Here is a 25445-nt window from a genome sequence, read left to right on the forward strand (position 1 = left end):
CGTCACATTGTTTGACCTGAATGACGTGGCACATTGTGGACCCCATCTTGTCCTTTGACTCGAATGGCTTTCGAGTTAGGTCCCTTTCCACTGCTCTCAAGCGTGGGCGGGGGCTTTGACTACTCCCACCGGGCAACAACGGGCACCCTCCACGCGACTCCCCTGCCCGTTCTCATTCCACTATACTTACTTCCTCACCATACGAACAATATTTCACCGTTCGATTAAAAACTATTGTTGATCTTGATGCACAATCAACGGCGAATAAGATGACCGCATGATAGGGATGTATGTTTTTGTTTATTGTGGAGCCATGAGGACTCCCTCCATCTCTCTACAACACTTGCCTTCACTTCCCGAACATTAAAAGATTTTTCAGGGAAAGAAGAAGAAACCCGGCAATGAGAAGGTAAATCTTGCACGATTTCTCTCTGGATATACATTGAATCTCGAATCCTTTCTGGTTTTTGGAATTAGAGCTTGTTTTGGATCGGATCGGTTGTCTTCTTGATGGGAATGATGGGGTTTTGGAGGGTTTGCTGGGTTTGAGAGTGGTTGGGATTTCGGAGGTGAGGGTTTGGATGGATCTGAGAGTGTAGGTGGGTTTTGGAGTTTGGAGATTTGGTTTGTGATGCTGATGGAGCGGGAGGGGATGATGGCGTGGTTTTTGTGGCTGATCTTGGTGTTTCAGCCTCTGGCTAGGGTTTTGGCTAACATGGAAGGTAAGGTTCGGCACTCTGCGTTGATCTTCTGTTCTTGTTTTCATTTTATTTTTATTTATTATTATTATTATTATTATTATTATTATTATTATTATTATTATTATTATTATTATTATTATTATTTTTTGTGGTGGGTGGGTGGGGAGGAGTGGGATTTTAGCTGAGATAATGCTGGTTTGGGAGTGAGAGATCTGGATGATGCTTAGGTTTTTCTAGGGTTGCCAGAAACGGAGTGCTTGTTTTGTAAGTGGTTCCCAGTTGGTTTGTGAATAGATAGTAAATTCTTTTGCTGGAAAGTTTGGTGCTTTGATCTTGCTGTGTTTCTTATTGGAACTTATCATTGGATTCTTGGACACTTTTTCTTGATTCTTAGAAGTTGCAAATGTTTTTTGGGCGACCAGTGCTTGCCTATCTTTATGCCTGATGTTGCATTGTCCACATGAACTTGAGTAGTATGTGTGCTTGGTTTTTATGAAGTGTGCCTATTTTTAATAGTGAAGGAAGAGTTTTTGTCATAAGATCATGTTGATATATTTGTGGTGTTGATATATTGCTGCTGGAGAAGTATTATCTGTGCTGTAATAGATGCTTTTCTTTTTCTAAGCATAATGTGTGGAGTTGGTAAATTTTTTCTTTTTTTTGAGATAGACAGATATTGCTGAAAGAATGAAGTTTACAAAGATGATTATATCTTGTTTGGTGATGAAACCTATTTATTTGTTTTTTCTTCTCCTTAAGTTCTTGATGTGTCATATATATATATTGTCCCTTTCACTGATTACATTTTTAATACGATAAATATTATTTCCATATATTTGCTAGCAGCCTTAAATTTTAGTGTTTGATTTGTGACTTTTTTTTTAGTTTATCATGACATTTCTTTTTGATTGCCAACAGGTGATGCGCTACACCAGTTACGAACCAATTTAAATGATCCTAATAGTGTACTTCAAAGTTGGGACCCAACATTGGTCAATCCATGCACTTGGTTCCATGTTACATGTAACAATGACAATAGTGTGATTAGAGTGTAAGTAGATAGTTTGCTGCCTTAACATTGTGTGCCAGTTCAGGGCATTGCTATTCTTGTATCATGAAATCTGCCATGCTCTCTTTTCCTCTTTCAGTGACCTTGGGAATGCTGCGTTGTCCGGCTCGTTGGTTCCACAGCTTGGTCAGCTGAAAAATCTGCAGTACTTGTAAGTTAGTGCTAGCTGAAGATTTAGTATTGTTTCTTGGCCTTTTCTAGTTGACACTTTTTCGCATATGAGGGGCTCTGCTGAATTTCTCATGAACAAAATCCTATTGACAAGTAAAAATTCATTATCATGATAGATCTCTTTGCAAATGGATTTATGAAGGTTAGTTTTAATCTTCGATATTGGACAGTCTATGATGTCTGCCTTACATCTGCAATGTCAGAATGTGGTTGTTTGGCAAAGAAACAGTAATAAGTAGCAAGTTACTTGCATGCTGGTTTGTTATATTTAAGTACACCTTCAGCAGCTCCCTCTATATTAAACAGGCAGTGCTACTGTCTCACAGACCCAAACCAGTGTTCTTTGCAAGTTGAGTATGAGGTTTTTACATGCTTTTTCCATGAATGGCGGCCAAGTATAGATATGTCTAGTGTGCTCATGCTTGACATTTATACTAGTGAATATCATGTGGTTCATGTTTAAAGTTTCAAATGAATTTTCCACAAAGCCAATTTTATATCATTTCGTCATTCCCATAGCCTGTTAGGTGAATATTACATATGGCCATCTTTCCATTCAGAATTTTGTATGCTCAGTACTTCTGCAGCCATTACATGGTAGCCATCAATGTAGCTTGTCAGCATCCTCTTCCAACTTGTCTTAATTTGAGCAGGGAACAATTTCTGGTGGAGATTACTTGATAATCATACTTACTCCATTAATCTTTACAGGGAGCTTTACAGTAACAACATAAGTGGTACAATTCCCAGTGAACTAGGGAACCTGACAAACTTGGTGAGCTTGGATCTTTACCTAAACAATTTTACTGGCGTAATACCTGATACACTTGGGAACTTGTCAAAACTGCGCTTTCTGTAAGTTAATTTATCTCTTATCTCAGTTTTAATATCTCTGATGTGTGTAACTTCCTTTTCTTGCCTTAGCAATTTTGGTTGGCTTCAGGAAACGCATTCTTTTGCTCAAATTAATCTGTTGATTATGTAACAAAGTAAACCTAGAGTCCAGGGTTGTGATTGAGAAATAGTGTTAGCTGGTCTGTTGTATAAACTGAGATCAGTTGAATATTTTTTGGATAAATTTTGCAGTGATGAATGCTTTACTTTCTTCGTCAAATAATTGTGCGTCATGTTAGCTATAAAACTTTAACAAGCTCTTGTTTCTTGAAATATCTGTGCAAGGATAGCCGGCTTAACAATAATAGCTTGACTGGTCAAATTCCTACATCATTGACAAATATCAATGCACTCCAAGTTCTGTAAGTTGCTCTGTTTCTGTTTTTAAAGAATCTACATTGTTCTATTTGTCTTATTTGTTTCCCTATGTGAAAATCATTTCTTGTGGAATAAACATTGGATAATTAAACATGCAGTGATCTGTCAAACAACAATCTGTCTGGTGAAGTTCCATCCTCAGGCTCCTTTTCATTATTTACTCCCATTAGGTATTTTTATTATAAAACTTTAACCAGACTCAGATTTGTCAGATTTATATCTGCTGACGTCATATGCTGAAACTTTGCAGTTTTGGCAACAATCCTTTTTTATGCGGACCTGGTACGACAAAGCCATGTCCTGGTGCTCCGCCATTTTCTCCACCACCTCCTTTCCTTGCACCAGGACCACCATCATCTCAAGGTGATACCGGATGTTATTCTAAGATCTTTCTTGTTTATCAGTTTCATTCTATTGTAACAACAAAGCTAACCTGCTTAAATCTGAATCTTAGTTCTGTAAAACTGCTGGAATTTTTTTTTTCCCTTTTTGGCTTGGATAGACTGTTTATTTCATTTCTTGATCCTGCCATCACTTAAAATTACTGCAAGTGAGCTGGAAATTGAAATCTCTGTAAGTGGTGCACCATTCTGTGTTATTTTCCTCCTCAAACCATGTATTGTAATATGTTTCACTCACAATATACGTAATTGCTAAACTGCTATATGCTGTTTCTTATGCCTGTTAATGTTATTCTGACAGGAAGTAGTCCCTCCAGTACTGGAGCAATTGCTGGTGGGGTTGCTGCAGGTGCCGCCTTGCTTTTTGCTGCACCTGCAATTGGGTTTGCATGGTGGCGCCGCCGCAAACCACAAGAACTTTTCTTTGATGTGCCTGGTTAGTGATATTGGCTCATTAGTAAAATTTTCAGGTGGACAACATAAGTCATGGGTTGCATTTGTCTTCTACAGCTGAAGAGGATCCAGAAGTTCATCTTGGCCAGTTGAAAAGATTTTCTTTACGAGAACTGCAAGTTGCTACTGATACTTTTAGCAATAAAAACATCTTGGGCAGAGGTGGTTTTGGAAAGGTGTACAAAGGACGACTTGCAGATGGTTCCTTAGTGGCTGTAAAGAGACTGAAGGAAGAGCGGACACCTGGTGGTGAGCTTCAATTTCAAACAGAAGTAGAAATGATTAGCATGGCTGTGCATCGAAATCTGCTTCGTCTTCGTGGTTTTTGCATGACACCCACTGAACGTCTGCTTGTTTATCCCTACATGGCTAATGGAAGTGTTGCATCATGCCTGAGAGGTACCCATTTCCCTCATTATAACTGTAGCAGGAAGAATCATACCTTAAAAACTGTGGGGTCATTTATCTATTTTTAGAACTTATTCTCAACTAGCAACTAGTATTTCTCAATTTTTCATTTCAGGAGAAATTAATTTTCTTGGGTAGTAAGTTTGCTTTCTCATGTATGTTTATTAATGCTTTTGTTGATCTTCCCCTAGAGCGTCCTCCATCTGAACCACCTCTTGACTGGTCAACTCGAAGAAGAATTGCATTAGGGTCTGCAAGGGGGCTATCTTACTTGCACGATCATTGTGATCCAAAGATCATTCATCGAGATGTCAAAGCTGCTAACATTTTATTAGATGAGGAATTTGAGGCAGTCGTTGGGGACTTTGGTCTGGCCAAACTTATGGACTACAAGGATACCCATGTGACAACGGCTGTCCGAGGAACAATTGGGCACATTGCGCCAGAGTATCTATCCACAGGAAAATCTTCAGAGAAGACTGATGTTTTTGGCTATGGAATCATGCTTCTGGAGCTGATTACTGGACAACGAGCATTTGATCTTGCTCGGCTTGCAAATGATGATGATGTCATGTTGCTTGATTGGGTAAGCATCATTTTCTTAGAATACTCTTTCCTGCATCATTTCATTATATAACTAGGCATGGTTATAATAAAAGCGCCAAACTAAGACGAAGTTTAACAGCTGTTTAGTCCTGCTTGCAGTCTTTGTGATATGGTGTGTAATGTGTACATTTTTCTTACTTGGTGTCCAATGTTTGTGGGGATCCATCCATGAGTTGTCAGAATATTCAGAAGGAAGACTTTTTTTGGGCATTGTCAAATTCCTTTTTCCGCTTAATTTAATCTACTTGCTCTTCTCAGGTGAAAGGACTTCTCAAAGAGAAAAGGTTAGAAATGTTGGTTGATCCAGATCTACAGGATAACTACGTAGAAGCTGAGGTTGAATCACTCATCCAAGTGGCCCTACTTTGCACCCAGGGCTCCCCAATGGAACGGCCAAAAATGTCTGAGGTGGTGAGGATGCTTGAAGGAGATGGTCTCGCAGAGCGATGGGAGGAATGGCAAAAGGTAGAAGTGGTTCGCCACGAAGTGGAGATGGCCCCACACCGCAGCTCCGAATGGATCCTAGATTCAACAGATAACCTCCATGCAGTTGAATTGTCAGGGCCAAGATGATCTCTTGCCCACAAGAAAGTTGCAGAAAAAGGAGCTTATGTCCACCCTTTTTATTAACCTCTGCAAGTTTGCAATCTGCAAAGCTCGATGTTTATCCGAAGTGGATCCACAGTGGTGCGTATTAATGCATGGGCACGTTGTGTCATCGGCAGGAAATTTATTGATGTTGTATAATGATTAGTGGTGGTGGTGTTGTCGTTGTTATTGTTATTGTTATTATTATTATTTTTTATTTCATGGCGTGTTGCAGCTGCTTTCTTGGTGTACGCAAAAATTGCAGGCTTTGCAAGAAGGCATCTTATTTTCAGTTTATGCTGCATGGAAAAAAAAATGTTTGTGTTGACAGAGTAAGGAGAACAGTGTGTGACATCTTCCATGAAACTAACAAGTTGTTCATACCTGTAATAAACTGTAACATTGTTGTATTGTTCTATTTCAGGTTCAACATGTCTTTTATCTCAATTAAACTGGCATGAATAATGTACTTGATCAGAGAACTAGGTTTCTATCGAATTTTGAATTGAATGTTGTTAATCAGTGTTGAAAAGTTGACAAATTTAAAGGATCAGTTATTTTAGTTACACAGGTTATCCAATACATGTTGAAGAACATATATTCTCTTTGAAAGAAATGGATCATCCCTGAGACTGAGCCGTATCCAAAATTCGACTTTATTGTTGATCTGGACAAAATGATATTTACATAAAGAAATGACAAAGTAATGACAAAGCACTTGAGTAAAAATCTACTCACATTTCCGATTGTTTTTCTTGTATCAGTGGCTCTTTGGAATGCTCTCTCAGACTCCTAAGTTCACACCCAGGCCTAAGATCACCTTGCTCCCGCAAGAGGATGTAAATGCAGCTAAGGTACAACCATGATGCGAGATGATGAAGATTGTTAGACTAAGACATTACCACTCACTGAGCAATTTCAGCAAGCTTTTCAACTCTGTCAAGCTGTCCAAATAGATTGTAAAATGAGCGTGACTGTTGATCTAATCTTGATGAATGTCCTGTATGATAAAATAATTAACAGATAATGGCAAATCCTGGCATTCAATTAATTAACATGCAGGTCCAACAGAAGAGCAGAAGGGTTGCCTTCACAACAACTTAGTAACCGGCCTTTTGAAATCTAAGTAATTCAGAGGCATAGCTGCAAAACAGTCATATAATCTTTCCATTAGATATTGAAGATCCAAAGAATGAGTAATCAGCATGAGAAGGTATATAAAAGACTTCAGAACCAGACTCACAGTTTGGCAATCTCAGTGATGTCAAATCTTAGGTTAAAGACCTTGCCTATCCCGTCCAATACTACCCAGACAAAAATTTACTTTTACGTAGAGTCTTCTTTTAAGGGGATACAAATATGAAACTAGTGATTTATTTGGTATTTCAATTAGAAACCTGAAAATGCCTTAACAACAAATCAATGTGACTGTGGCAGGGAGTCGAAAAGGATGATCTGTGGCAATTGCCAAAAGGTCTTCCCTGTTACACTAGTTCATAATCATCACAACTATCGATATTTTATATCTATTCTAAATTAGCACAGGGGAAAAAAAAACTAAACACACTACCTATTGCAGCTAATCGTTGCTTTTTTCTTCTCAAATCTTTCTTCTTTGCTTAGTTGCTTCTTAAAACCAAAGTTCACTAGTTACCATTTCCCTCTCTCTCCATTGTGCTGCAAGATGTTCTTTGAAGCTGCCGATGATATTGTTCCATAGGTTAACAAACACAGAAACTGAGACAGGGTAAAGAAGTATAAATGAAAATTCAGTTCTTGCTTTCTCACCTATTAACAAAGAACAAAGCAGTCATTCTCACAGCTGTCATATCTCCAGAAGGAACAAGGACACCCATCTGGATCATTGCTTAAAACACCTACATGTAAGACTGATCAGTGGGTGCACATCTTCCCAATTTCAAACCATCAATAATAATACATCTTAATTATCTAGCATGTGACAGAACATAGCAACAAGATGATGAATCAGAGGACACTCAGTCATAAGTAGTTGATGGCAGAAATAAACCAACGTTGTCTGGATTTTTCTCATAAACACCTTATAATGTTTCAAGCATATTGGGACAGCAAAATTGCTATCAATGGATGGCGTGAAGTTGAATAACAAAAAATCAAGTAGATAGATAGATCAAATAACCAATAAGTTAAATGCAGCAGAGATAAAAGAACCAACCTCCCCATCATTCCAAAGTCATAGAAGATCAGCCTCCCACCACTGACATCATCCACAGCAATATTTCCAGGATGCTGCAGCACAATAAATGAAGCTAAGAAAATTTATAAGCCACCTGCTACAAATTGCTCTCAAATACACAGCCTAAAAGTTGGTCACTTCCTCATTTAACTTCTCCAAAGCAGCAATGTTTCAAATTACAATATACGATCACTTTGTGGGCTATTGCCCAATACTTTAGCGTCAGTTGAACAGTTTTCTGTTTGTCCATTTTAAGTGCAAATGCACTTGAGCTGGTGGCTGAAATAAATCCTACAGTCAAGATAGAAACCTTTCAAAATCTTCAAATAGAGACAAGAAAATTTAAATTCATTTATGCATTACAGATTAAACAACTTGTGTTGATAATATAATATCTAACACAAACCTTTAAAAGGATAAATAGTAAACCCTATATAAACTGATAGCCCATGAAGTGGTTCTGAAAAGGCTTTGCATGTATCTTATAATCTTACAGCAGTCAATACAAAATTTCCGTCTTTAGTACCTTTCTATATTTTATTAAAAAAGTGAATGCCATGATTTAAAATCTTGATTCATCTTAAAAAAATGTAGAAAAATAACTCACCGAGTTAACATGAAAAAAACCATGAGATAAAATTTGCTCCAGGTAGGATTCTACACAGCATACCGACCCAACCGACCCAGTCAATGATGTGAAAATCAAACTTGGATTAGCCATCAACTACTTAGACTAGAACCAAGCAATCATAGGCAGCTATTGAAGCGGTTACACGATATACATGAATCTATATAATCCCACAGAGAAACACAGTATCATGTTATCACTACCTCTGGCGATCAACACCCAACTGGTCTAATTGTTTTATCCTGTTTTATTCCAGGAACAAACACCATAGTAAAAATGTATGTCCACACAAATAGCTGTTTTAAAGAAGGGAAGGACAGAGCACTTACTGTACAAGAAAATTTCCTAGGAAACATGCATCTAAACAGAATAGCCAATGAACAAGACCAACAAGTGGGGTGATGTACTCCCAGAAGATATTTGGCACCATTGCATAATCCATAATTCCAAAGTTCTTGGAAAATTGTTTGGCATTAGCTGCTTCTCTGGTGCAATCTATCTCCTAAAGAAAGCAACGGTATTATCAAATCTAAAAGCAGATAAATGCATTTTTTAGTAGTGTTTACAGAAAATCTTTCTCGAGTGGTTCATTATACTGCCAAGTCTGCCATATGTGCTTTGGGCTCCAAATGGTGCTATCAGTTGAGGTTGGTATTTTTCCAAGTGGTCTAAGTTTTATTATGTAAAGTAGCAATTTTTATCAAGATAAAGAACAGTTCACCTAATTGGAAAGTAATCATGGGTCTACATATGAGAGTGCATCACACCAGCAAAAACAGTGCCTGTGTGCCTCAGCAGTCATGATGCATGGGGAAAAGAGAGGAAAAAAAAAAGAGAACTTAATCATGATGCTTGCCCAATTAGCATTAAAAAATATACATCAACTTTGCTGTATCGACTTTGGAATTAAAAAACCAGAACAGAATATGTTTGGCATATATCAGTCATTATCATTAACTTATCATTTAGAATTGACTCAAACTGAAAATTTTTATCATTAAAGTGAATAATGTGGATCAATCACATCAATACTGATTCAATAATGGAACCATAGAGAAACATAACCTGATACACGAGGCACAATCATCATAAACTGCAACCCAATCTCTCCGACTTAGGATCCACCTTCTGGAGGTATTCAGCTATTACCTGAATATCAGAATGATGAGATAGTTATGATGGTCAATGTTTTGCAAAGTGAACTAGCAGCCACTTTGCTCTGGATGCATAATGATTTACAAATATATATATATATATATTCACTGTTTTGCATAAGATCAATCCTCAAGTTCTTCAAATCAATGTCAAAAGTTCTTTCAAACCAGGTCTCTACACTTTAATCACAATTTCCTGTCCCTTCAAGCTTGCATGATATACCCGACCTGCCAAGAAGCAGATAAAACTGTCTTGATGAAACTAGGAAAGGAAGGCAAAGTTTTTCTTAGAAAAAAAAAAGTGCACAAATCATGTGGCTGAAAGAGAAAGCTAACCTGAAATTCAGAGAGTTGATCAACATATTCTTGTACAAGAATGTCCACCCTTGTAGAAAATTGCTGCCCAATTTTGATGAAAGTCGGGCCTAATCTCAAACTCTTTCTTTTAGTCATTTAGCAAGGTCTTTCAGCCTTCCAATTTTTTTCTCCTCTGTCATTTCCCCCTGTACTTATGAACTTATTCATATTACTTGGTATTAAAAAAATAATAATAAAAAAATAACAAATAATGGTGCACCTTATCAATGGCCCAAAATGAGAAGATATGCAAATCAATATCAAATGATAAATAAATGCAAACAAGTATGCAAAGCATTTTCAGACAGAATGGAGAATAATCTGTTACACTATTTCACAAATAACAAGCATGCATATATATTATTAATCATAATCCAAGAGAACATTGTGGCTAGATTCTGAAGTGTATTGGAAATAGAATACTTACTTTCCTTTATGGCCGTGTCATTACTTCAGGGAGCAATTAATGGTGAGATAATTTATCATTTTCGAAGTGAGTGGGAAGTAGTTTGCAGAACTTGAAAAAGCCAAACATGCAGTTCAAAGATAAAGCAGCAATGCAATGATAATTACTTGTGCAATGTCCACAATAAAAGAAGCAACCGACGAAGCAAATAACTTCCAGGTTCTCACAGATTCACAATATCATCAAGCTCCCACCCGTCGATCCAATCCCACCAAAGTGCGCCTCAAAACCATCATTCTCATTCCCCAGCTCCATTTCATTGCCCAAACCCCTGGCATTGCCATTCCAAGCATACTCGCCCAGGGAGAGAACGGCAATGGCACCGAGGACGGAGGAAGGAGATTGGGTGGGAACAGGGCGGTTTAAGAGGACCACATGGACAAAATGGGGGATAATTGCCAGACATTTCGCCATTAGAGCTACTGTTCAAGAGAGAGAGAGAGAGAGAGAGAGAGAGAGAGAGAGAGAGAGAGGCGAGAAGAGGAGGATGCCAGACGTAGCAAAGAAGTTCTTAGTGCAAGACACAGCTCTCTATTTTGTTTACACAGTCCATGAGATTTTGCATATACACCCGCATAAAATTTGTAATTGCATGTAAAGACTTACAAATTTGCACTCTGTGATCTATATCAAACCACAGTTTAAGTAACATCACTAATAAATCAAAATCTTTGGCATAGATGTTACTCTCAAAGAGAGAGAAATATAATTAGCCTATCAATATCTCGCTGAATCAACAGTAAACAGTTTTCCTAATCTGATAATCCTGTGGAGATTTTCTTTTACCGAAGAGTATGGCAAGTAAAAGCTGAAATTTGTTGACTTGCAGTTCATCATTTGCTTGTTCATCCCAGCACCAGTTCTCACTAAACAAAGGAGGAATCTGAATTGCAAAATCTGCCATAGATTTGAATTGGAAAATCAGATATGCTTTTAACCATAGCTCAATTGATAAATTTTTAGCACCTTAACACTGAGTGAAATATGAGTATCTTGGTGTTTCTTGTGCAGCTTCAATTCCCGTCTAAGAATATCATTCACTATCTGTACTTTGATCTGGTTCACTACCATCTGATGTGTGAGAGAATTGGTTATCATCTGAGCTTTGATCAGGAGAACAGTTGCTGTTGTCTGCATCAACATCAGATTCAGCAATTTGGGGGAATGATTTTACTTCCGAGTTTTCTTGTGTTGCACTGCTGTAGTTCTTTCCCCTCCAAACCACAATCTGCTCCTTGTCAAAGGTCACAGGAACGCACGGCACCAAGTCCTGCAATAATATGTGCATAAGCGAAACTCAGAAAACACATGTAAAAGAAGTAGAATCATTCTTCATGAAGTTCCTAACTAGAGAAGAAGTTTGCTTAAATAGTGAGATTACGAAGCCACACACAAAATATTTTCCGCAAAAATTCTCAACCAAAAAATCATGGAGACTAAGTTCCTGTATAGGATGTAAGATCACAAGTTAATCATAACTAAAGATTATATACATCTATACATATAAGCAAACATACATAATTTAGATTTCAGAGCTTCAAAGGCAAAAAGAATTCATGTCTAAAGATTCTCAACAATGATATCACTGTCTAAGGATTGATATCTTCGTGTATATGACTTAAAACAAGAGACAGGAACCTTGGCCAGTTGAGATTAATAACCCAATTGAGGTAGAGAAACATGCGCTGTAGTATCCATATTTCTAACGAAAGCTTTCAGCACTTCAAATTGCAACTCCAGTCCTATGCATTAAGAACGAGATGGATAGCTAACATAATAATATATTTAAAGAAAATCATGAGAAAGTTTTTCCAACAAAAGAAAATCTTAATTCAATGGTGTTAACAGTTAAATAAAAAAAATACAAGTTTCCATCAGTTTACATGTGATTCGTCCAAAGGGCATGATATCAAAATGGAAAAAGTGAAATACATTACTCACATGTTTCAAAATCTTAACATAAGTTGTCAGTCACAAAAAAACTTCAGTCTTGATATGCATAATAAAGCATTTAATTGGCATTTGGCTTTAGAAAAGCAAGAGTATCACCAACAAAGTTTATATGTAGACCCCATAAATAGATGAAAAATCAAACACATACCCTAAGCTTAACACCAATTTTCTTGTAATCACTCTTTGGCAGGCCTTTGCAGTCTATACGAACTAGCTCATCAGTTAGAAAAGCATCTCGCACCATTGGCACAAGACTGGCATAGTAACCGTTCTTAGCTACAAAAGAGATAACTCAAATGAAAGACAATATGCATAACAGATACACTAAAAATTACCAAACAAAATACAAACACGGATTACCCAGTTTTGTCAAAGCAGGAATAGCAAGTCCTCTCTTCCTCATTTCCTTAGTTTCTTCAACAGTTAATCCATCAATCACTGTTTTAATCAACCTTGGATAAACTGGTTCATGAGGTTTCCATAACATCAATGGAATTACAGGCCTTTTCTTGGGATTATAATGTCTTCCTCGGTACAATATGATCTGACCACCATGTCTGTGGATAATTAAACCTTCAGTTTTTTCCTGAAAACATAAACAAGAAATCATCAGATCAATTCTGCTTAAACATTACATCAGATACTCAATAAAGACAAGGAGAAATACCTCAAGCTGAGTGCAGACATTCTTCATGTCAACAGTAGGTACACCAAGACACTTTATCCGAACGGCCTCAGAATGCTTCCAGTTATTGTGAATATCATTCAACATGTTATGGGTTAGTCCATCTCTCCCTATAACATACAGCACCTTATAAATGATTGTCCTAAGATAATAAAGATTTTTTTTTTCCCAATACATTTAAACTTCCAATTTATACTCTTCATTCATTCATGCTGTCTTTCCATTTCCCTCTATGTTTCCGCAATCTAAACACGCACTAGGAACATGAAAAGCAAATGGGTTTTAAAGAAAACACTCCTTTTAGTACAAATTCACTAAGAAAAAAGAACAACATTTAAAGCAAACCCCAAATTTTTCAATGAATTCATCTGAACGGAAAGGAAATTACCCAAATTGACTTGGCGCTTGGTCTTGTGCTTCTGGCACTTATCAATCAAGAAGCTCCGCTCCGCCAGCGTAAGCGGTTCTCCAAGAATCCTCTCCCTCCTTTCCTTCACCTCCTCCTCATCCACCTCCGGCACGCCCTCATCAACAGAATGCACAGTGGGGTCAACGGCGGGGGCACAGACGCCAGTCCAGGTGCGGTCAAGAGCACCAGGGCCAAAAGGCGAGTACTTGGGTTCCCGCAACCCAATAGGCTTCGTCAAGTGGTTGCTCTCCGTGTAACTGAACCGGAAGTCGAATGGCAAGTCGGAATGCACCGGCTTCCGGCCAGCGAGATCCAGGGAGGATGGCGGCTTGTACGGGGGCTTCTTCTTCTTCTTCTTCTTCTTCCAACCTGAATCCGCCGGCGAGCTAGGGTTTGGATCGGAGGGCACAAGGGAGGGTGGGGGAATGAAGCCGTAGCGATCCCGGAGATAAGACGACAGGAAACGCCTCGCCGGGGAAACGAATTCGTGGCGGGAAACGGATTTGAATATCATGAGGCCCGAGCCCGAACCCGACGAATAGCTTCTCCTCGGCGAGCAGTCAAGTCAAAATGAGGAGAAGAAGCTTATATAATTAAAGGTATGGCAATGGTTAACGGGTCGGATCTATTATACTAAACCCGAATCCGACCTGTTTATAACCCTAACACGTGTGAGAGAATCCGTTAAGCTGTGATGTTTCCCAAGCTCTCGTTCCGGCGCGGCTTCGCCGCCGCGACGGCGGCGGCGGAAGCGAAAGCGAAAGCTAAAGCTCGAAACACTAATTTCATGGCGGAATACCTCGTCTCCACCCTCGGGTTCTCCACAGTGGAAGCGGCGAAGGCCTCCAAATCTATCTCCCACCTGAAATCCCCTCAAAGACCCGATTCCATTGTTTCATTTTTCAAATCTCATGGTTTCGATCAATCCCAGATCAAAAAGCTCGTGTCTTGGCATCCCCGTTGGCTCTGCTTTGATCTCCACAAAACCCTAACCCCAAAGTTCCAGGCGTTCAAGGACTTCGGCTTCTCCGATGGCGATATCGTTCACCTCATTACGTCCAACCCTGGAGCTCTCCACCTCAGCCTAGAGGGCAATCTACTTCCGAAGTTGAAGTTTTGGAGGGATTTCTTGGGTTCTGGGGAGTATCTGATGACGCTGGTGAAGCGAGGGAACTGGATGATGACGACGAGCTTGACGAATGTGGTGATTCCCAATCTCACCTTTCTTCGAGAATGTGGCGTCTCCGACGAGCGTATCGTCATGGTTGTCTGCAAAACTCCAAGGTTCATCTTGCAGAAGAGGGAGAAGCTGGAGACGGCTGTGGAGCTCGTTGATTGCACCGGCGTACCCCGGAGGTCAGGGTTGTTCCTATGGGCTATCTGGGCTGTGTACTTAGCTGGAAAAGCCAAGTTCTATGCGAAGCTTGAGATGATGAAGAGCTTTGGATGGTCAGAAGCTGATTTCTTCATGGCATTCCGTAGGGCTCCGGTTTTCATTCTGGTTTCAGAGAAGATGGTGAGGGAAAAGATGAAGTTTTTATTAAAGGATGTGGGTTGTGAGAGTTCCTACGTTGTTGAGCATCCTGATCTCTTGATGTATAGTTTGGAGAAGAGGTTGCTTCCTCGGTATAGAGTAGTGGAGATTCTCAAGTCCAGAGGATTGCGCAGGAGAGACTATGACTTCCGGACGGTAATGTGCCGGTCGGAGAAGTATTTCTTGGAGAAGATTGTGTTGCGGAACATTGATAAAGTCCCTGAGCTTCACCAAGTGTACAATTGTGGAATCTGTTCTGGATTTGCTGTTTGAGATCTCTGCCTGATGTTCTTGAGATCTGATTCGATTCATTTTCTGAATGATAGATTGCTGTTTGGAAGATGAATTCTTGTTGTGATAGTTCTTCAATTACTGAACTGATTGAATTTGTTCTGTTGTTGTTCTTTCTCCCTGCTTTTAATTTTTGTTTGGATCTTCACAAACCTTTTGGTGATTGTATGACAGTTCATTAGTCCAAAGATTTGTGTGTTTCTTCCTTTCTTTCTTTCTGTTCTTTGAGCATTGAGCAGAGATGAACTTTGTTGTTCATGAATTTTCAGGTTGCAGCCTGCAGGTACTACATCAGATTGATAATTGGTTACAGAACTGTGTCTTGTAATGTTTGCAATCTTTATGGGTAGTAGGATTTCCGCAAAAGGTTATGGCTTGAATATTTAATATAATTTACAAAGAACACTGTTGACACTTAATTAATGTTAATTAATTTTTAAAATTAAAATGTTATTTGTTTAATTAATAAATTTTATTTATTGATATTAATATTTTCAAATTAATTATTAATTATATTTGTCTAATTACTTAAATCTTATGTAAAAAAAAAATGCTGACTTTAGTATGGGTAGAAGATCACAAACTGATAAAAAAAATTTTTCTAATTGTCTCTTTGGAGACATCTAATAAAATTAGAGACTACCAATTCTATTTGGGAGTGTTTTAAAACATTCTTATTATAAAAAGGTACATGTTTAATGCTTATGAGCATACAGAAACACTTCACACCCTTGACGTTGAGATTAAGCTATATTACATTTTGAATTAAAACTCCACAGGACCACAACATTGAAAAAAGAAACAGCACCTGAGACAAGGTAAGGGTGAAGAAGAATACCTAAATAGGGCAAAACCCCCAAAACCAAACAGCATTACTCAGGTATTACATGCGCAATAGCAATTCCGACCATCGCTGAAAATGTAAGAGAGCAGACGGATCTATGATGCTGTTTCATCGCTGAAAATGTAAGAGAGCAGACGGATCTATGATGCTGTTTCGGAGAGTAAATAGGTAAAGACAGAGAGAGCATCCTGAAGATGACAAGACCGAATATCTTCTGGCATTGGAGCACTGAGCATTGTCTCGAAGCAGCTCATCTGAACTGAGGGTGTTGAGCTAACCCCCGGAGTGGATATCAAAAGATTGCAGAGCTCCTCCACCATTTTTGAATAGGTTACCCTGTTTCATCCAACAATGGAGTATTTATTTTGTAAGAGATTCTTCTCAGACTTCAGGTTTGTTGCGAATAATAAATCAAATAAAATCAAATGAAAGCCACCTCATGAAGTGAGAAGACTTAAAACATGTCTTGAGTTTTATGTGGTTTGGTGTTATACTCATAAAAAATCATATCATTGTGAAAAATCTATAAAAGGCAATCCCACAGAAACACAATTCAACAAAAAATACACAGATCCGTATCACCATGTAGCATGAGGCATGTGAAGAATGTAGCACTGACAAACAAATCCTTAATATATACATTGGGTTGGCTATGTAAATCATCAGGAGAAATAGTTTCAGTTCACAAATATTGCATGGCAATTAGATGAAACTTTGGCAGAAGATTACGCCAGCATGCAAGGTGGTAAATATAAATCAAAAAAATAATGGTCATGTACCTGGCGTCAACGGGTAACCTTCTCCCCCATATTAATACCGATTCATTCAGGCGGCTAAAGAAATCTCTACATGCTTCATTTTTCTTTTCCAGTGGATCCTGTAATAACGTCAATGCATATCAAATAACTTCTTCCAATCATCTTTCAAGCTGAATCATAAAATAAGAACAAGCCACACCAGACATAAATCAACCACAAAACAATAAAAACAAAACCAAAAACAAAAAAACAAAACTTAATATCTGAGGAAATTACTCAGACGCTTAAAGGATATGGTTAGAAAACACTCTACACTCATTCTCAAGGGCAGCATGTGTCATCAAATCTTATACAGGTGGTAATCTAAATTTTCTTTAACCAGGTTTTGTCAAAAGAATAATATGATCTACTGATCTACATAATTTTCTTTTCTTGATTAAGTAATTTCTCGCTACTCACTCTATGGGAAAGAGACCATAAATACTCATGCGCAATGTTGTTCTAGCAAAATATTGAATTACTTACAGGTTCATCAGTAATGTCCTCTTCTTGTAAAGAGCTCTTTAGAACATAGAAATCAATATATATTCCAGCACCTAAATCCCAGTCTGCAATTTCTGACTTGTGTTCTTCCATAAAACTAGTGATCCTCCAGATCTCTGAATGTTTTGCTGCACGCATATGTAAAAAGTCAGATAGACTTACAATTTATCCCAAGATAAAAACTATCCTAAGACATTAATCTAATATGAGGATAGGGAAATAAGGCAGCCAACCAGAAGAGTTGACATAGTGTGGTTCAAATAAAGGAATCTTGGCACTATTTTTGATAAACAATTACAAATAGAAACTTACAAGTCAAAAACAAGGAATGAGCCACTGCTGTCATAAATATTGAGTGAGCTTTTTGCCAATTTGAACATTCAAGAAAATGTTCAAGGGCCTGCGGAAGATCTCCATAATAATGAAAATATATTCCCTGCAACAACAATAGGTTAACTATATGAATTTTTTAGTAGAAAGGGCTTTCAAACATATATATTGTAAAACGACACAAATGCGCATATCAAAAATATGAAAATCTTTCATCTATAGTATGCATGGTTCACTTAAAAATGTGGCTGCTACCCACCAAAGCCTCATGCATCCATGCTGAGGGTACACCAAGATCTATGATGAACTGACGCTGTATTTCCTGACCACTCCATGATTCACAATACTGCAGTAAAATCTCCTTAATAGTATTAGCCTGAAGATATGGGTAATCTTCATGATAAGTCATGTGGATAACAACATAAATTGCCCAATGAATTTGCCCAAGACATAATAATTGGGAAACTAGGCTCATATCAAGTACATGAAGATCATTTGAACTAAATGTACCAATAGCTTCTAATATGGCACGTTGATGCCAAATCATGTGGTAGTCAAGTGGATCATATGTTGAAGAGAAGGCACTAAACATTGTTTTAAGTAGATCAAAGCCCTTTCCTTCATTAGCATGAAGAAGCATCAGATAATATGCTATATCAAAACGGTCTCCTGCCTGCCAGTCCAATGTTTCTTCAAGAGGTCCTTCATCAATATAAACTGGGACTGGAAATGGGGCCCTCCCTTCATTCAGAAGCTGTTGATAGGTGTGAATGATGACAGATAAAGACGTATCAGGAGCTAGTTGATACCACATCACCAACCCTAGGTATCTTTTCCAGTCAATTGATGCATCCTGAAACGCGCCTTGAACATTACCAGCAAGCAACTCATATAACTTTAACCTATCACTCTCAATAAAGCTGAAGTCCAAGCCATTAATTTTCCAGAGGTCAATTTGCTGTGCCATGTCTGACCGATTAACCATTGACCCACCAGCTTGACTCAGTAAAATAGCCAGTCGAACATCACCTCTAGAAGCAGCCAGTTCTACAGCTGCATCCAACTGTCGTCCTGAAAGAAGTAGAAGTATATGTTCTAGCTCATTAGATTCATTTAAACAGCTTACTTCCTCCTGTACACGGTGACAAACACTATCTTGCAACCAATAACTAAACTCAGCTCTGCGAACAAAAGGGCTTGCTTCAGGGTCTATGTCAAGAGATATGTCCTTCTTGTCAAGCATCATTTCTTCAATATCCTCATCCATTGAAGGTTTCAAAGACCCAGTCATCTCCTTCTCTGAGAATAGAACTTTAATTAGTTCCCATATAGTGACTTGGTGCATCAGAAGCACACGAGAAGACATGGATAAACCAGGAACCTCCAGTTGCTTTTCAATTATTCCAACATATGATCGGCAAATATCTGCAAGTGTCAAATGACTGCATACAACTTTCTGAAGCTTTATGTGGTAGGAGCCATACTCAACTTCGACAGATTCGTGATCTAATGACTTGTGTAAATTCAAGGGAGAAGAGAAACACAAATCAATAAGCTCATCTTTAACCCTGCCTTTTTCATCCCTCACAACAGTGTCAATTGCAACTTTCTCAACGTTAATCACAGAAGATAACACATTTCCAGTACTACCAACTGGGGCTCCTGTGTGAACAAGGACACCATTCGGTCCCCATCCTACACGAAAAGAGCGTCCCATAAACAAAGCAGCATCAACTATATTTTTAGAGTAACTACCAGTCACAGGAGTTGCATTTTTCACCTCCAGTTTAAATCCTTGTACCTTCATTTCCTTGAGTGGCAATCCCTTGTTTTGCCCTGTCAATAGGATGCTTCTAGAAGGGCTATTGTCAGAACTGTTCACATTATACTCAAGTAAAGCTTGTGGAGCCCTTCTGACAGTAGAAGGGCTTGCTTTGCTGCTATTCTTCCGAGAGGAATCTTGTAAAGGAAGTTTATTTATAGGACTTTTAGCACCTGAGCTTGGAGAATCTGCTTTCATGTGATCCTTGCTGAAGTTTCTCTTGTGGACTGGAAAGTGGCCATCAAAGTCCTCCATCTCATCCTCATCTGCAGGAAACATTAGCATCCTCATCTCTTGCATCTTCTGAGGATCCAGCCCAAGGTGAGCCGGAAGTGAATGTGACAACACAAGCTCTGTAGACTGGACTTGAGGTCCTTTTATCGGTGCACTAGGTTGGGCCATGGCATCATCCATGACAACGTCTTCCTCCTCATCATCATCCAATCCAAATCTACTGAAATGGCAGACAAGGAATTTCCATTCACCAGTCAATATGTCAAATGAAAGGAAACGTGCTCCTTGCCTGTTTGTGCTCTTCTTCAGCTTGTTCACAAGCACATCAGATTCTAAACCTCGTGGGTTCAACGAATTCAACTGTAGGACCAATGTCACTTCAGCAGCTTTGTTAAGGCCACATCCAACTGAGGGCTTTTCTATCTCATTTTCATAAACCACAACAGAATGCCTTTCAAACTTGACGATGTGATCCAGATACAAGCACCTCACATCAGTAGTCTCAAGAAATTTAATATACCCATAACCCACTCTTCCAACCACAAAGTCTGGAACTCTACTGCAGTAGCCTGGATCAATGGCTTCTCTGACAGCTAGCTCACTAATGCATGGTTCAGTAAAATAATCAGAGGAGAACAGAATGGGTAGAGAAGATTCAACATCCAAATTGTCTGACATCCTTTGTTTCTTAAACGGGGAATATCCAGGAGAACCACTTCTCCCCACATCAGTGATGCTCAAATGGTCAGAATCAATCATGACACTCCTTATGATTTTATATCAACCATGAAAAATCCCTATCAGATAAAAAGGCAACTTAGTCACATATTTGAATTTGAAGTTGGGAACAACAGAGGAATAATTTGACTTCCAAACAAGAATAGATAACAAACCAAATGCAAATATCAGCTTACACACAACATTTTTGTAGCAAGCAAGAGCAAACTAAAATGCTACTGTTCAAAGTTTATTCAGCCAACATGCAAAACCTCCATCTATCCGTAATGAACTAAGATATTGAAGAAAAAAAAAATGCTCCTTTAAATTAATGCTAAGAAACTTAGATCTACATTATAACAGCAATGAACTCCCCTTGCGGAAACACATTGCATATCCTATCCTGCATAAAATGAAGACTAAACAACAGAAAAAGCAATCTGTGAAGATCCTAAAGCGTCAAATAAACTAAAAATCTACTTAATGGAGCTCAAAAAACTGGGAAGCACACAAAATTTATCAAATTTATCGAATATGCTCAGCTTGTACAAGCAATCAGAAGAGGAAGCTCCGATAAACAATAAAATGAATCTAAAATACCACAAAACCTCCCAAAGGAAAGTGAAAAGAAAATGAAGCCAAAGGTAGCACTGCAATGCTTCAAGGTTCAAAATTTTTCAAACAAAAACCGTAAGGAATCCAAGGAATTAGAGGGCTTACCAATGGGAGTTATTCGATTGACCAAAGGAATCTCCAATCGAACTCTCCTCTCGGCTGATCAACGAAATCTCCACTCAAACTCCTCTCTCGCCGGAGAGCGGGGATGGAAATTAGGGCTAGGGTTTTGGGAAGAATGAAAGGAAACAAAGAGACACGAAATTGGAGGGAGAGTGAAAATGAAGCGGATTTGGTGGAAGTGAACCCGTTAAAGCGGGTTCGGATTCGGATTCGGATTCGGGTCGTAAAGATTAAGTGCATCCAATGGGCCTGTTGGGCCGGCCTTGCATCCGTTAAGTTAGGATCCGATAACACAGTATTTCTGTTTTTTTTATCATATATATCCCTGCAAAATCTTATAATTATCATACAATCAGTTTACTATTTTTAATATAAATTTAATAAAATAAAATAAGGAAATTTCTACTGCTAATATTTTTTAGAGTGGTTAAATTTTTATTTTTTTTCCTTTTTTAAAATTAAAATCAAATATATTGGTTTTGTTGATGGGATATTGAGTTGTTCAATTACAAAATTATATAAAAATTTACATAGTTTGTGCCCACATATAAACAATTATATTATCTTGAACATTAAATAAGCAATTAAATATGCCTTTGATGATATAAAAACTTCATAAAACCCCTTTTGTGTGTGTGTGTGTATACATATATGAAGGGGAGTTTTTTACTAACATTCTTAGTTTAAAAATTTTATGGATATTCATTTTTCAAGCATTAAATTTGATGAATAGCTACCAGTGCAAAAGAAATTTTAAATTCCTTTTATACTTGTTTTTTTTTAATTTTCTCTCTTTTGTTTTTGTATTTTCTACTAACGTTATGTAGACGTTTGTAGAAGACATATCGTGTGTGTATATATATCATTGTGTGTATATATATCATTATATGCAGATTTAATTTAGTAAAATTTAATCTGAATCAATGGAGAAATGGCTATAATTTTTTATAAAAAAAATATATAAATATCAAAGTAAGACAACTATAGTCAAGTATTGATATGATTAAAAAAATGAAAAAATGATAAAAATGATGACAAAAATCTTTCCGACTAATTTTCTATTATGTTTTCAACGTTACACAATAAATAAATAAACAATAAAAAAAAATTGGCATAATTAACACTACACTTTTTCATCATTATTATGTAATTTAATAAATCAATAAAAATAGATAAAGAAAGGCACAAGAGCAATGTGATGAGAATCTTTTAAACAGTAAGTGAGCAATGCCTTGTAATGTTTGATTGATTATAATGAGCAAGATTGTGCTTGCCAACTTTGACAAGTGGCTTTACATTTAATTTAGAGCCATAGGTTGCATTCTCCACCCACCAAAGAAGACATACAACTTTTGATCCAAAACCGTAATCAAATGGATGGAGAGAGCTTACAACATTAGCTTTTCCTTTCTTTCTTTTTTAATTATTGAAAAACATATCCTCAAGCCAAGAAAGATGGCACTACAAGGAATCAACCAACCAAAACAGAGCACCAATATTCATTATTCATTATTGTCGCCCACCATTATTAACAAAAGTTTGCAAGAGAGTTTAGATTTGCTTTCCTTTGTTTGCATGATATAAGCGCCAAAAACACCATATTATATATCAATGTTGTATATGATTTGTTTCTGTAAATATTATTTAATTTTATAAATTATGTGGTTTTTATATTGTAAGGTTGGTTGCAAGTATATATCTTTTAGTTTACTAGTGTTTGAGCTCAAGATTTAAAATTTAATATTAAGGATATGGCTTAGATTATATCGAAGTCCATCAATACATTGAAACGTTTTCATTGGTTAACTAAGTTTAGAATTATCATAAAATTTATTTTACTAATATTTTTTAAAAAAATAATTAAAAAAATTAAACAAGTGATTGTATATGATCAACCACAAATTTTTTTTTTTTTTATAACGTGGATAAAGAATGTCAAGTATAAATACAGAGTTAATACCTTAACAAACATGTGTTCTCACCTTATGTGAGTATATGCTACAAAACCTAAAATACATATAAATGATTAACTAAATAATAACAATAAAAACAATAATAATAATAATAACAATAATAATAATTTAAACAAAGTGTATATATGTCTTGTCATCAAGAAAACGTATGGGCATAGAGAGGGGAATCTCCGATTCCCTCCCCGTGAGACGAGAATGGGGAAAACTCCCATGTCCCACTGGCCTTGAGATGGGAGGCTTGGGGTCGCTGTTATGAAATAAAATTATATTTATATATAAAGTAAAAACAAAAGAAACAAGCCCCAATATATTTTCTCATCTCCAGATTTTATTTATTTGTGTCGGTGTTGTTTTATAGAACCATGAATTTCAATCAACACTAAGTAGTTGATGTATTTTTGTTTTGTTTTATTTTTTTCTTTTCAATGATGAGCATTGTTTTATTTGTTTGGAATCAGGTCAATTGCAGTAGGTGCTTAATGTTTGAGTTTTGGTTACTTTAATTAGTTCCAGCGAAGGATACATGGTCACTTGATTTTCAATTGCATGTTGTGGTTTTGTAGTTCTTTTATGCATGTAATGCATGAATGACATTAACACAAGAACTAATAAATAGAGCAAAAACTGAAATTTCTTGTACATCACGAGGAGTGAGTGGGGAGGGACTCTTTGTCCCCGCCTTGCCCCATGGTCATTCTTATGAATCTTACTTAGAATTAATAGTGGTGAGGGAGTCAAGCTTGAGTTCTGTAACCATTATTTTCGATAATCAAACTTAGGGGCCGTTTGGTTGCAAGGAATGGAATGGAAAGGAGTGGAGGAGTAATGAAAATGAGGGGGATTGGAAAAGGCATGGGAATGAAAACTATGTTTGGTTGGAAGGATTGGGGAGGTAGTTTATTGGGAATGAGAAAAAGTGAAAAAGGAAAATATGATAAAATGACCGTCATGCCCTTTTATATAAATGAATATTACTATTATTATTATATATATATAATGAGGTGTGATAATTATTTTTTAAATTATTTAAATATTAAAAATAAATTCATTATTATAAAAAAAGATATTTAACTTTAATAGCTCACATGTGACACTATTTATTAATATCTAAAAATTTTGTTAATATCATTAATTAATAATTAATTAACCATAATAAATAATTATTTAACTTTAATTAAAAAAATTAAGTCATAATAACCATTCATATCAATTATGATTCATTTTTAATTACAATAATTAAGTATTAAATTAAAAATAGTTCATTTTTAATTAAAAATAATTAAGTATTAAATTAAAAATAGTTCACTTTTAATATTATTCATTTATTTATTATAATTAATATTGTATTTAAATATTTTCGGATTAATTATTATTTAATTATTATAATAAATTATTTAGATTAATAGATTTATAATTAAAAAAAATAAAAGGGTAAATGAGTAAATTTACCCATCATAACCCTCATTCCCCTCCCACTCATCTCAAAAATGAGAGGCATGGGAACTCTCCCCAATGCCTCTCTCACTCTTTACCCATGCCTCTCTCACTCCCATTACTCCACATCCAAACAAGGGTTTCCTCACTATAAGCAATGATTCTCATTGCTTTCCTTCAAACCAAACACCCCCTTAGACTTTTTTGGCTCCCTCACTAGTACTATTGCTGATTAAACCGTAATAAAACAATTAATACCTTAATCAGTTCATATCACTCTAGGATAAATGATCCAATCCCATCAATTGTCTCTTCGGTTCACTTGCAATTCTTCTTTTTGTTTGGCCCCACTTCACCATTGGTGGATTTTTAGGCATTTTATAATATTACTTATTATGTATGCAAAGTTTTAGATTTTTTTTTTTAAAATAAAAGTGGATAAAACACAACTTTATTAAAAAAAAAGAGAAAAAATAGTCCAAACACAGAAAAGAAAAAAATGACAGGACAAAACAATGAAGACTGATTAAAAACCTCATCATAGGTGAGGTTTATAAAACCCCAAAAAAGAGAAAAAACAAGGACAAAAACAAAGAAAGAGAAAAAAAAAAGAAGTTGGGCCAACAAAGACTATTGCCTAGAGATATAGATCTCCCTGAGTTTCGAAAAACTTAGATTACTCCCAAGTTAG

At 36.9% G+C, this 25445-nt stretch overlaps 4 protein-coding genes and 1 long non-coding RNA gene across 6 annotated transcripts; 2 read left to right on the plus strand and 3 right to left on the minus strand.

The window, feature by feature from the left end:
* The first annotated feature begins 377 nt into the window (after positions 1-377).
* Positions 378-6099, plus strand: LOC120260936 (LRR receptor kinase BAK1). The gene is made up of 11 exons (XM_039268528.1): positions 378-722; positions 1620-1752; positions 1850-1921; positions 2653-2796; positions 3126-3197; positions 3312-3383; positions 3464-3576; positions 3916-4050; positions 4125-4466; positions 4667-5061; positions 5340-6099. Exons 1-11 carry the CDS (start codon positions 632-634, stop codon positions 5652-5654), a joined length of 1884 nt encoding a protein of 627 aa, XP_039124462.1. The 5' UTR covers positions 378-631; the 3' UTR covers positions 5655-6099.
* Positions 6100-6256: 157 nt separating this feature from the next.
* On the minus strand, positions 6257-8758 carry LOC120260940. The gene is made up of 4 exons (XR_005536531.1): positions 7864-8758; positions 7458-7546; positions 6408-7366; positions 6257-6336 (listed from the first exon to the last, which is right to left on the minus strand). It is a non-coding gene; the product is annotated as an uncharacterized LOC120260940 (long non-coding RNA).
* Positions 8759-8903: 145 nt separating this feature from the next.
* On the minus strand, positions 8904-14084 carry LOC120260937 (CRS2-associated factor 1, mitochondrial). Its single transcript, XM_039268529.1, has 7 exons — positions 13516-14084; positions 13110-13237; positions 12803-13028; positions 12591-12718; positions 11456-11759; positions 10003-11386; positions 8904-9894 (listed from the first exon to the last, which is right to left on the minus strand). The coding sequence occupies exons 1-5, from the start codon at positions 14048-14050 to the stop codon at positions 11523-11525; spliced, it is 1254 nt and encodes a 417-aa protein (XP_039124463.1). The 5' UTR covers positions 14051-14084; the 3' UTR covers positions 8904-9894; positions 10003-11386; positions 11456-11522.
* A 112-nt stretch (positions 14085-14196) lies between these two features.
* Positions 14197-15728, plus strand: LOC120260938 (transcription termination factor MTERF2, chloroplastic-like). Its single transcript, XM_039268530.1, has 2 exons — positions 14197-15365; positions 15621-15728. Exon 1 carries the CDS (start codon positions 14231-14233, stop codon positions 15341-15343), a length of 1113 nt encoding a protein of 370 aa, XP_039124464.1. The 5' UTR covers positions 14197-14230; the 3' UTR covers positions 15344-15365; positions 15621-15728.
* A 292-nt stretch (positions 15729-16020) lies between these two features.
* Positions 16021-21488, minus strand: LOC120260993 (nuclear pore complex protein NUP96). Of its 2 annotated transcripts, XM_039268635.1 has the most exons (7): positions 21330-21488; positions 18096-20689; positions 17819-17942; positions 17489-17634; positions 16985-17082; positions 16328-16541; positions 16021-16282 (listed from the first exon to the last, which is right to left on the minus strand). In XM_039268635.1, exons 2-6 carry the CDS (start codon positions 20649-20651, stop codon positions 16346-16348), a joined length of 3120 nt encoding a protein of 1039 aa, XP_039124569.1. In that variant the 5' UTR covers positions 20652-20689; positions 21330-21488; the 3' UTR covers positions 16021-16282; positions 16328-16345. The 2 variants fall into 2 exon arrangements, with proteins under 2 accessions (XP_039124569.1, XP_039124568.1); XM_039268634.1 differs by having other exon boundaries at positions 16021-16541.
* Positions 21489-25445: the final 3957 nt, after the last annotated feature.

Source organism: Dioscorea cayenensis, chromosome 5 (genome assembly GCF_009730915.1).
Source record: "Dioscorea cayenensis subsp. rotundata cultivar TDr96_F1 chromosome 5, TDr96_F1_v2_PseudoChromosome.rev07_lg8_w22 25.fasta, whole genome shotgun sequence".
Classification (NCBI taxonomy): domain Eukaryota; kingdom Viridiplantae; phylum Streptophyta; class Magnoliopsida; order Dioscoreales; family Dioscoreaceae; genus Dioscorea; species Dioscorea cayenensis.

Coding starts and splice junctions, on each gene's coding strand:
- LOC120260936 (XM_039268528.1), top strand. CDS start 632: ATGCTGATGGAGCGGGAGGGGATGATGGCGTGGTTTTTGTGGCTGATC. Junction 3,384..3,463: donor TCATTATTTACTCCCATTAG/GTATTTTTATTA, acceptor GAAACTTTGCAG/TTTTGGCAACAATCCTTTTT. Junction 4,051..4,124: donor ACTTTTCTTTGATGTGCCTG/GTTAGTGATATT, acceptor TGTCTTCTACAG/CTGAAGAGGATCCAGAAGTT.
- LOC120260937 (XM_039268529.1), bottom strand. CDS start 14,050: ATGATATTCAAATCCGTTTCCCGCCACGAATTCGTTTCCCCGGCGAGG. Junction 13,029..13,109: donor ATGTCTGCACTCAGCTTGAG/GTATTTCTCCTT, acceptor TTATGTTTTCAG/GAAAAAACTGAAGGTTTAAT. Junction 12,719..12,802: donor TCCTGCTTTGACAAAACTGG/GTAATCCGTGTT, acceptor TCTCTTTTGTAG/CTAAGAACGGTTACTATGCC.
- LOC120260938 (XM_039268530.1), top strand. CDS start 14,231: ATGTTTCCCAAGCTCTCGTTCCGGCGCGGCTTCGCCGCCGCGACGGCG.
- LOC120260993 (XM_039268635.1), bottom strand. CDS start 20,651: ATGATTGATTCTGACCATTTGAGCATCACTGATGTGGGGAGAAGTGGT. Junction 17,943..18,095: donor CATGGATGCATGAGGCTTTG/GTGGGTAGCAGC, acceptor TTGTTGTTGCAG/GGAATATATTTTCATTATTA. Junction 17,083..17,488: donor AGGACATTACTGATGAACCT/GTAAGTAATTCA, acceptor ACGTTATTACAG/GATCCACTGGAAAAGAAAAA.